The sequence below is a fragment of the Equus quagga genome, unplaced genomic scaffold (assembly GCF_021613505.1).
Source record: "Equus quagga isolate Etosha38 unplaced genomic scaffold, UCLA_HA_Equagga_1.0 HiC_scaffold_4133_RagTag, whole genome shotgun sequence".
NCBI classification, from domain to species: Eukaryota; Metazoa; Chordata; class Mammalia; order Perissodactyla; family Equidae; genus Equus; species Equus quagga.
Genome location: NW_025793732.1, coordinates 10,096 through 22,183, shown reverse-complemented (window position 1 = coordinate 22,183; position 12,088 = coordinate 10,096). Strand labels below are relative to the sequence as shown.

Genomic DNA, 12,088 nt, shown 5'->3' with positions numbered 1-12,088 from the left:
ACCATTGAAGATTGCTGTTTAGTTGATCTGTGCTTAGCACATTGCCAGGCACATAGGACATTCTCACCAATGTTGACTCCTGTTGTTCTAATTATTCAACATTATGACCCCTTCCATGGTCAAGCGTGACCCTGTCCAGCTCATCCTCGTTAGTGCCGCTCTGCGATGCCCTTGTCCTTCTTGGGTAAAAACCTACCTGCACCTTCGCTGGCTTCTGAGATCCCTTAGCAGAGTCTTTAAAAATCCATTCATCCCCAAATCCATTGACTTACAACAGGGTTCTCCCACCTTGGCATTATTTGGGGACAGATAATTCTTCGTTTGGGCAGCTTTCCTGTGCATTGAATGAAGTTTAACAGCATCCCTGGCCTCCACCTACTAGACGCCAGCAGCACTTCCCCCACCCCTACTCAAAAAAAACGAAAATAGCTCCACGCATGGCCAAACGTCCCCAGGAGGCAGAATCACTCCTGATCGAGAACCTCTGGCTTAGAGACGGGAGAAGTGTAACCTGCCTAGACTTTGGTCCGCAATTCTGCTTCCAGACATTTACTCCAAAATTGCTTTAAGCTCAGACCCAGCATAAATCCTATGAATAGCTCACTATTTCCGTGTCTCCATATAGAAAAAACCCCCACAAAAACCAATCCTTGCAATGTTTTGCCAACTAGTAGCTAATCAATCCCCCCAGTCACCAAGTATCCCAGCTGGTAAAATAGCTTTTATTGCAGACTCTTGTCCAGGTGTATTTAAGTGTCCAGATGAACTTGGTCTTGCTCTGCCCACTCACATATCCTCACCCTGAAAGGAGCTGACATCAATTAAGTGCTGACTGTGTAGTAGTCATCTGGCAAAGTGTTTTACATGCATGATGCTTTAATCCTTAAGTCCTTGAGATGGATGGTGACAATGGTTGCACAACAATGTGAATATACTTAATGCCATGAATAGTAGAAATGGTTAAAATGGTAAATTTTGTGTATATTTAATCCCATTAAAAAAAACAGTGCCTGTAGGCATTATTATTTACATGCATTTTTTGGATGAGAAAATAGAGGGTCACAGAAGCATGGCGACTTGTCCACCGTCACCCAGCAAGGAAGGAATAGAGCTAAGATTTGAACAAAATAAGGATCTGATTCCAAAGTCCCCGTTTTTCTCTTCCTATCCTACACACTCCCCCAAAACATTGCAATAGATATTCCAATATTTGTTGCATAGACACACACACTCAGTCTTGTGTGCCCTCAAATTCACTTTTCCTTCCAAGGTGTCCAGGTGGTCCCACTGATATTGATGCATCTTTTAAAAATGCAAACCCTGGTGTTTTTGGAATCTCTAACCAGCAGTTCCTCGGTGGCTTGTGTCTTGTGTCTTGAGGTTTTGACAAACTCTTCCCCCCGACAAGACCTCTTTTGAAAAAAGATGTTTCTACCCATCCAACCTCCCCATCACCTGCCCTCCCAGTCAGACAGGCAGAACTGGGCAGAGTTAGCCATGACGTACTTGAGTCTAGGCTGATCATCTCACTGTGACTCCTAAATCAATATTTCTCATTTGGGTCGAAGAGGAGCCCCTTCAGCAAGTTTCCAAAGTGGTTTTACCTCTTCCTCTCCCCATTTTCATCAATCATACCAAAATTTGGTCCTGGGGATCCCTTCACTGACACTGAATGGCCAGGGGAAAGACATCAGCATTATTTACCTTCTTGTTTCCAATAAAACTCTCACATCTCTCCACAATGGCAAGGCATGAGCTGGACTCCTGTTCTCCTTAATAATCAAATGCCAGTTCGCAGGATACTGTCGTTTATATTGTTTATTTAATCCTCGCAACCAGTTAGCACAGCTCAAGGATCCACTGCAGAGCTCTTTCAATAAATAGCTGTTGAGTGAATAAATTCTGTGAGGAAAACAATATTTTAGTTGGAGCTAATGTTATTGACAAATGGGCTGAGAGAAGGTGACTTACATAAAGTCAGACAGCTACTAAGAGGGCTAGGATTTGAACCCCCAACTGTCTGATTCAAAATCCTAAGCACTCTCAATTGTTTATGATGCTTCTTTCTTGGAGTTAATGCTCAGCTCTTCTTCCCAGGAGGTCAGAAAGGAGAACTCTTCTGGGGGATCACTGTTGTGGATGGCCAGTCCTCGGAGGGTGAGCTGGAGGTGCCCCCAACCCATGCCACACAAGTTGTTCTCGTACCAGCCCCATGACCAAGGTCAGGTAACCATGCCTGGCTACTTCAACTGCTTTTATGGAAGGTCAGCATGGACTGACCTTCACTATGGATTGAGTATCAACATAGATGACTTCCTGCTGTCTAGAGGCCTGGTCTTCTTGGGTTCATAGTGATGAAGACAGAGGGAAAGAATAAGCATTCAGTCTAACAAGACATCTGCCTTCAGGTTGGCAAATATCAAGGAGGTAGACAAGAATCCATCCTTCTATCTAAATACCTCTATGGACTCAACCCAATGTGCTCATGGAAAACAATGTCAGCAGTTCCTAGTGTTCTTCCTGACACTAACACCTAGTCTCTAAATCACGCCTGGACCCCCAAGATCCCCACAAGGACGGGTTCCAAGTTCTTGCCCCTACTTGCCAGGGTCTGTGTTTGGAATGAGGGACCTTTCTCAACACCTCACGAGCACGTCAAACCCCCTTATTCCAAGGCAGTCTCAGATAAAACCTCCCTGGATTCCAGCACCCTGGGCTTAACCAGTGTCGCCTCTCTCTATGCACAGATAGATGTCATCATGTGGGAATGGAGGCTCCAAGGAGAGCAGTTGCATCAGAAACCCTTCTGCATCTCCCCTTCTGCTGGAGAAAAAATTGGTTGCAATGGGAGCCTAGAGCCTTTGATATTTGCATTGTCCCTGGAGGATTGTGGTATAAAATTTACTCATCTTTCAACCACAGGAAGGATGGGAAGCACTGATATGGGTAATTAAACGTGACGAAATCCATGTCTTTTTGTTTGGACCTAATGAGGAAGAGGAGATGAGGGAATCCTTTACTGCAAATGGACACCAAGCTCAAAAACAAAAACAATTTCACGGTCCAGGAGACTTCTTCTGAGTTAAATAATGAGGCAGTGATTGTGGTGGAACCCCTGGGAGGCAGCTTCCCTGGGTTGAGATATTTATTCCTCTAAATTCCATTCTTGAGTGGCCTCTGAGGCTCAGGATATGCAATGGTCTAGAGACAGATGATTCTAGGGTCCATGAGCTTATTGTGTGCCCAAGACCAGAGCCAGGGGAAAGGGCAGAGACCAGAAAGCCAGATTACCCTCAACAGGGATGCCCACTTCAGGGCATCACAGGCAAGGCCAAGGCAGACTGAATTACCAGAAGAGCTCTGCTCAAACCAAAGCTGAGTCAGACAGGCAGCAACAAGGTGTAACCCAGATAGAAGAAGGAATAAGTGACATATTATAAGGACATGATATATACTAGTAATCATCAGCAAGTTCTTTGTACTCTTTGTGCCACCACTCTCTACTCCCAAGCCCAAAGCAGACATTGGTAATTGATCTCACGGCTTTCTACCTCTGAGCCTGGACAGAGCTTCTCAAAAGCACACCGTGCAGCCAGACCTTACAAATTGGATTTGACACGCATCATGAAATCTTCCTTCCAAACAGATTCTAGACTAGTCCTCATAGTAGTTGGGACAGATTGCATAGAGATAAGGAGCTTGCACCAGAAAAGTTATATGTAGGGCACCTGACTCCCACTGCAATTAATTTTCTCTTCAGAACCTCCATCCCTTGACAATTAGCTCATCACTGCTTGGGTGAAGAAGGCGCTGGTGGGCTAACCAAGGAGGGACACAATCCTGGGAGGTCTTATCTTTTCTTTCATGGATACCATCTTTGTAGTTATATCTCTGAGTTCTACTCAGTCGCATCTCTAATATTACTATGGGATTCTCTTTAACGTCTTCTTCCCTCAGAGTCTGCTTCCTCCAATGTGCTATTATCTTCAAAATGACAGTTTTGGTCTCTGCCCCTTGTATGAGACAGTTTTTGGTTAATTGAGTAAAAAGTTGATTGGAAGCTCTGTGCACATGTGTCAGCCTGTTTACTTTTTTTCTATCTAGGGTGCCCTAGATGGGCTCTTTCCTTGAGGATTCCTTAGTGGTACGTTTTTTTTCTTTTTGGACTGGTTGATTCCCAGAGAAGAATCTCTCATCCAGAAGCCAGTACCAAGGGTAACCCGCTGAAAGGCTGGAATGTTGGACAGATGCTCCAATCCTTACCCTCCTCAAGCAGAAGGCACGAGTTGTGGTTTTTTACTCATTTGCTCTGTGCTTAGATGGAGAAAGGTCTATGGACCACAGAGTGTGCACTAGTCCAAACCATCATCTTTGTTCTCAATCGCTCCCCACCTGGGCCACCTTCTCATCAGTGCTCAGACTCGGGCAAAACAGAAACAATTCAGTCAGGCAGCCCCTCAAAATGCTAGAATATTAGATGTGGGGTCCAGTGCTCTCCTTCCTTCCTCAGGGAGAAGCCAGAAGCTGGGTTCTTACTCTTGATGGTGTGGTGCTGTGGTGGGGGAGGGATTATGGCAAGAGGGTGCCATGTATTTTCCTACTGGGTGCAATACAGCCTGTCTTATGCACTGGAAGAGCATGACAAAACAATATGGTCAGTTCTTAATTGACTGCAGGAATGGAGGAGGGGGCATTTTCACGGATGACTGAAAAGAGCTAGGCCATTGAAAAGCACAGAGAGTTCAGAGTGAGGAGAATGAGATGAGTCTTTTTTAAAATGTAGGTTTGTTATTATTCAGGGATGGTGAGGCCAACAGGTCAGGAGATGATTGCCATGGAAAAGACAGTTTGTTTCTCACAGTTCCCAAGAGGAGGGGGCACACCACACATCGCACTAAATAGACCATGAAGATGACATGTTTATGGTATCAGAGCTGAAACGAGAAGGCAGAGTATTGCCTTGTTTGACATCAGCTGGGAAGGAGTGTGCAGGTAACTAAGATTTTCTTGTTGCTTTGTGCATGCCTGCGAATGACCTAGAAAGTCCCACCAGTATTGATGTTGAGATTGCAAATAAATTTTTTCAAGCAGGTGAATTCTCAAATATGGACTCTGTAAGTGAGGATTGATTGTACACACACACACACACACACACACACACACACACACACAGAATCTCAAGTGCTTGTGTGTATCCACCATACAACATAAGCCACAAATACATGATGGACATGTGGGAAACCCTCTGTGGATCCCTTCCCAGAGAGGATCGTGATCCTGCATTTGGGGTGTTTTTACACAGGGACATCCCAGTTTTTCTTGGGCACGGCACCTCATTCTAGCTCTGCTGAAATGAGCAGCTCCATCCATTCTTTTTGTTTTTTTTTTTAAAGATTGGCACCTGCACTAACATCCACACATTTTTTGTGCTGTCTGTTATTTCCCTGTTTAACTTGGCCCCCAGGCAAAGTGCTGAAGTGCTTTCTAATGCTCTTAAGTTCAAGGAGGCTGTGATGTGACTTAGGGAGAAAATGTGTGTAAGAACTTCAGGCATGAGTTGTAGCACTGGAGGCTCTGAGTTCACGGTTAATGGATCAGTAGTATATATTAAATGAGGTGTTCTTAAACAGAAACATACATAACACAAAGTTACTTATTGATCGGTTCACAAAAATGTTGTAACTAGAGGCTTGCAGGAACCTAAGCCAGTGTTTCCCCTAGAAGCAATAGTTCGGTGCTCACGGTGACTTTATAGAACACAACTACTGCAGTAAACTAAGAAAATTGAGGGGCCGGCCCAGTGGCATATTGGTTAAGTTCACGCAGTCAATTTAAGTGGTCCTGATTTCACAGGTTCAGATCCTGGGTACGGACCTAGCACCGCTCTTCAAACCTCACTGTTGTGGCTTCCCACATAAAAAAACACAGGAAGACTGGCATAGATGTCAGCTCAGGGCCAATCTTGCTCACAAAAAAAAAGAAAAAAAGAGAAAATCGACCATGATTACTTGAGCATTCTTGCCTTAAACACTGGAGAACAAATAGAAATGCTGTATTAATCATGTCTTTTTATTTTGTATTTTTCCAGCTTTATTAAGATATAATTGACATAACATATTATGTAAATTTAAGGTGTACAACATGTTGATTCGATACACTTTTATGTTGCAAAATGATTAACAGCGTGGTGTCAGCTAACACCACCTTCACGTCATGCGTTTCTTTTTTGTGGTGAGAACATTTAAGATTTACTCTCTTAGCAACTTTCAATTACACAATACAGTATTAACTATAATCACCACACTGTGCCTGAGATCCTCAGAACTTACTGATCTTCTAACTGGAAGTTTGTTGACCCTTCGACCAACATCTTCCCATTTCTCCCCCCCCCCCCCAGCCCCTAGAAACCACCATTCTACTCCCTGTGTCTACAAGTTTGCCTTTTTTAGATTCAACATATAAGTGATATCATACAGTACTTGTCCTTGTCTGACTTATTTCACCTGGCATAATGCCCTCAAGTTTCATCCATGTTCTTGCAAATGGCAGGATCTCCTTTTTCATGGCTGAGTAATATTCCATTCTGTGTGTGTGTGTGTGTGTGTGTGTGTGTGTGTGTGTGTGTGTGTCTGTGTGTCTGTGTGTCTGTGTATATCACATCTTCTTTATCCATTCATCCATTGACAGACACTTAAGTTGCTTTCATATCTTGGCTGTTGTAATTTATACTGAACTTTTGATGCTGTGTGTGTGTTTGTGTGTGTGTGATTTTTGTAAGCCTGAACTCTTTTGAAATTAAAAAATACTAATTTAGAAATAAAATGATTCAACCCTGTAGTTCCAGCTTTGTTGTGAGTTTTCCTTTCATCTCCCAGAGATCTGCAAGGCCAGAAAGCTTCTCAAAGTGGAGACGCATCAGTATCAGCCTCACCTAAAAGCTTGTTGGAAATGCAGATTCTCAGGCCCCACCTGGACCTGCTGAATCAGAAGATCTGGGTGGGACGAGGACTCTGTGTTTTAACAAGTTCTCCTGCAGATTCTCATATGCTTTAAGCACGAGAACCTGCTGGTCGGAGACAAGTGCCTCACAACCCCAGACTAACTCTGCATCTTTCTGATGATCAGAGGGGATTAAGAATTTAAGAATTTTGAAGACCCAGTTCAGTACATCTCCACTTGCTGCATGTTAAGTTCGCCTTCGAGCTTTTAAAAGTCATCGATGCTTAGTCTCCATCCGCAGGGAGGCTGATTCAATTGGTCTGGGGTGCAGCCAGGACATGGGGGATTTTTTTAAGTTCCCCTGGTGATTCTAATTTGCAACAAAGGTTGAGGACTCCTGACCAAGAGAACAAAGGATTTCGCTGAAGGAAAGGAAAAGAAGCTGGTGGTCCTGGGTGGCCCCTGCTGGCGGGAGCCTGTACATCTCATCTCCCAGCTACCTCAGATGCTGGTGGAAAGAGATGCTGGCCCACGTGGGCTTTGGATGAGTTCACTGCACATCTCTGAAGTCTGGTTGATGTGTGCATAAGAATTGCCCTTTCAATAGAAATGCCTATTTAAATCCCCAATTCCATTTCAAAGCTGTTGCTTGGATGTTTCCAGTTATCATTTGCACACACGCATACCCCCACAGACGGCACAACCTGTAATTTGTGCAACAAACCCCACACAGCACTTACTATGTGCCATATACAGACTTAAAATCTTCACAAATAACTCATCCATCCTCACAGCTACCCTTTGAAGTCAGTACTATGACTACTTACAATTTGCTAACAGGGAAGCTGAGTCACAGAGGGACTGGTAGTTTGTCTTGGCTATTAAGTGGAGGACCTGGGGTTTAAGCCACAGCAGCTGGCTCCAGTTCTGTGGTCTTAACGACATGCTTGCATTTCTGCCTCTAATCATGATGGTCTCTGCACTGTTCTCTGTGGTATCCCAGAATCTAGCATCTCTCATGTGTGAGACACAATGTCCCCTTTATACCCAAGAGGGAAGTGAGGCTCAGAGAGTCCCAGCCTCCACTTCCACTGTTTGGGATGGATCTTAGACCTCACAGTTTCCCAAACACAGTCAATAACTGAAGTACTCAGAGATCTGGGTTCAAATCCTGCTCCTGCCCCATTCCAGCTGTGTGACTTTGGATAAGGCACTTCATTTCTCTGAGCCTCTATTTCCCCATTGGAAAAAATGGACACGGTCCCATTTCTAAGTCATAAAAATGACCCATTCCAAGCTGTCATCTAGCACCCCTTTCACTTGGAATGAGGATTCTTTAAAGGGAAAAAGAGAACTTATTATTATCTTAATCTAAATTCATCAAATTATTCCTTCATAGGGTCAAGGGTCCACCCTGCAGAGGTGTTCAATAAGGTGGAGTGATGGGAGAACCTCCCCATCCACACACAGCTGTATCACTATCGGCACCAGATGCCAGGCCCTGAACACAATCTCTTCAGTCCTTGATGGAATAGCCCATCTGAGCTAAACGTGTCCTTTTAACATGCTGAGGCTCAAGGCTCTATCGCAACCTCACACTCATAGGGCAGCTATAACTTTTTCTAAAACCAGAAAATAACTAGGGTTGATGAAGATGTGGAGTAAGTGAAACCCTCTACATGGCTAGTGGGAATGTAAAATGATGTTGCCACTACGGAAAGCACTATGATGGTCCCCCCAAAAGTAGAAATAGAACTACCATATGATCCAGCAATCCCACCTTTGGTTATGTAGCCGAGAGAACTGAGAGCAGGGTCCCAAAGAGAGATTTTTACACCCATGTTCACAGCAGCATTATTCACAATAGCCAGGAGGTGGAAACAACACTAGTTTCCATTGATGGATGAATGGATAGACAAAATGTGGTATAAACTTATAGCAGAATATTAATCAGCCTTAAAAAGGAAGGAAATTCTGATGCACACTACAACATGGATGAACCTGGAGGACGTCATGCTCAGTGAAATAAGCCAGTCACTAAAAGACAAATACTGTGTGATTCCACTTACGTGAGGCGCCCAGAGGAGTCAAATTCATAGAGACAGAAAGTAGGGTGCTGACTGCCAGGGCTGGGAGGAGTCGTTGTTTAATAGGTCTGGACTTTCAGTTTTGCGAGACGAAAGTTTTCAGAGATTGGGTGCACAGCAATGTGAACGTACCAAGGCCACTGGACTGTACACTTAAAAATGGCCAAGATGGTAAATTTTATATTATGTTTATTTGACCATGATTAAACTTCCCATTAATTTTTTTTAAAAAGTGTTATTTCAACAAACCCTCTAAAAGATAAAGAAGAAAATTCTGATGACATCATCACTATGCCTCTTTTCATAAACATGAGGCAGAAACCCTTCCAGCCAAAATGCTTATTCTTGTTCTTTAGGCAAAAGCATTTGAAAACACAAAGGCTGTGCACCACAGTGTCAATCAGGTCTCCTCTGAGCGGGGTCATCAGAAGGTCAGAGGCAGAGTCCTTTCTTCTTTGCTTTATGTAAATTTTAAGAGGTGAGATTATGGGTGATTTCACTTCCTCATGTATATTTCAGCCTTTCTAGAATTAAAAAGTAGAATCGAAAACCAAGTTTGAAAATGATGGATAAGATGCTGTTATTTAGTACATTTCTAAAGCTGCACTAACAGATGACCTTCTGATGAATATTCTAAGGATTAATATTTTAACATTCTAAGGAGGCCTGTGGCCAGCTCTCCCATACCACACTGTAAATAACTTCAAGGCAAGGGTTCCTGGGTCTTACTGGGCTCTGGACCAGGCAGCTGGGTCAGAGGTCTCTGCTCAGGAACACTCCATCCTCCTCCTTCTCAAAATTAGGGGCTTTGGGGAAAATCAAGAATAGATGAGTATCCTGGGGGCTTTGTGGACAGGGAGGGGCCCCACCTCTATCCCTGCATTGTGATGTCTTCTAAAGGGGGCAGCGGGGAAAAGTGATGTCATAGGTCACTGGCCGGCCCCCTCTCCCTCTCTGCCTGTGCCGGCCACTGGCCCAGTCTCACCTTTTCTCCCCACAACGCTGCACCCCAGAGGAAAGTAGTCAGCCTTGCCAAGCCACCCACCCAGCCACTTGCAGCCATGGATGCAAATCACTCCAACCCCTTGGAGCCTCAGTCTTCTCCAGAGGCCCCCAGGCCTGGCCTGAACCCTGGCTCAATCCCAGGGAGCAAGAACCTGCAGCAGGACCCCCCCCAACATGGTGGGAGACAAGTTGCCACCAAAGACTGGAGCAGTGGTCATCGACATGGGCACAGGCACCTGTAAGATGGGTTTCGCAGGGCAGACTCGGCCCATCTACACCGTGGCCACCATCGTGGGCTGCCAGCCCCAGAAGCTGGCCACCACCGGGCAGCAAGTGCTGGAGACGTTCATCGGCGAGGCCGCCCGCATGCGCCCGGAGCTGACGCTGGTGCAGCCCGTTCGGAACGGCATCTTGGTGGACTGGAACGCGGCTGAGCTCATCTGGCGCCACGTACTTGAGCACGACCTCCGTGTGGCCACCCAGGACCACCCGCTGCTGTTCTCCGACCCGCCCTTCAGCCCCAGCACCAACCGTGAGAAGCTGGTCGAGGTGGTCTTCGAGTCTCTGCGCTCCCCCGCCATGTACGTGGCTTCCCAGTCGGTGCTGTCCGTCTATGCACACGGACAGGTCAGTGGGCTGGTGGTGGACACGGGCCACGGGGTCACCTACACAGTACCCGTCTTCCAGGGGTACAACCTGCCCCACGCCGCACAGCGCCTGGACCTGGCGGGAACCCACCTGACCGCCTTCCTGGCGGAGATGCTGCTGGGCTCCGGCTTGCCCCTCGGGCAGCAGGACCTGGACACGGTGGAGAACATTAAGCATCGCTACTGCTACATGGCTGCCGACTTGCTCAAGGAGCAGGCCCGGCCAGAGCAGGAATACCAGCAGACCCTGAAGCTGCCTGATGGGCAGACGGTAACACTGGGCAAAGAGCTGTTCCAGTGCCCGGAGCTGCTGTTCAGCCCCCCCGCGATCCCAGGGCTGTCGCCTGTGGGGGTCCCTACCATGACCACACAGAGTCTTCTCAAGGTGCCCCTGGAGGTGCAGGCGGATGTGGCCCAGAACGTGCTGCTCTGCGGGGGCTCCTCACTCTTCCAGGGGTTCGAGGGCCGCTTCCGCACTGAGCTGTTGCACAGTCTGCCCCGTGAGGCCCACGTGGTGGTGAAGGCCCAGCCCAGCAGGAACTTCTCGGTGTGGATCGGGGGCTCCATCCTGGCCTCATTGCGTGCCTTCCAGTCCTGCTGGGTCCTGCGGGAGGAGTACGAGGAGCAGGGGCCCCACATCGTGTACCGCAAATGCTACTGATGCTGAGTAGCGATTGGGGCAGTGTTGTGGGCAGTAAAGCTTGCGGTACCCAGCCGGTTCTGTCCTGCCTTCCCTCAGCGCTGGAGTGGTCCACTCCTGGACCCACCCAGACTCACCTTACTCTGACCCCACAGACCCACCCCAAGGAGACCTGCCTCCCAGGGCATCCCTGGTTCTGCCCTAACTCACCTCCTGTGATCTGTCCCCAGAGACACCCAGTTCTGATTCTCTAAACCTACCTCCTCCATCATCAAGGCCCAACACACCACCACGTCCTCACCCTGTCAAACCATCTCCCATGATGTGTGTCCCCCAGGGCACTCTCAGAGTGGGGCTTCACCCATGCCCACCCCCAAGACATCCCCAGATTCTGACCTCTCAGCCTACTTCCATGATCTATTGCTCTTGATACAGCCCCCCCCATCCCCTGGGCTCTAAAGCCCCCAATTCACCCCCTTGCTATATCCCTCAAGGACCCTCAACCAACCCCCATAACTCATCCCTCTCCAAAGAAACTGCACTGGGCACTCCAACCACCCCCTACCCCTGAGAATCTTTCCATGAGTGTTCCAACACCTAAGTTCACTCTTATAATCTGCCCCAAACACACCCCCAAGATCTACTTACCAAGACATCCCTGGTTCTGAGCCCCCAAAATCCACCCCTTCATTGATTTTCCCTTATCTGATTATCCAAAGTTCTCCTGAACCCTGATGTGCTGAGCACTCCAGAATCCTCCCCACAAGTGC

The 12,088-nt window shown here is 46.9% G+C and overlaps 1 protein-coding gene across 1 annotated transcript; it reads left to right on the top strand.

Annotated features, from left to right (window-relative positions):
• Positions 1-10,087: 10,087 nt before the first annotated feature.
• LOC124232270 (actin-like protein 9) lies at positions 10,088-11,339 on the top strand. The gene is given in 2 exon segments (XM_046649236.1): positions 10,088-10,195; positions 10,197-11,339. Coding segments are annotated over 2 exon segments (1,251 nt in total).
• The last annotated feature ends 749 nt before the right edge of the window (positions 11,340-12,088 follow it).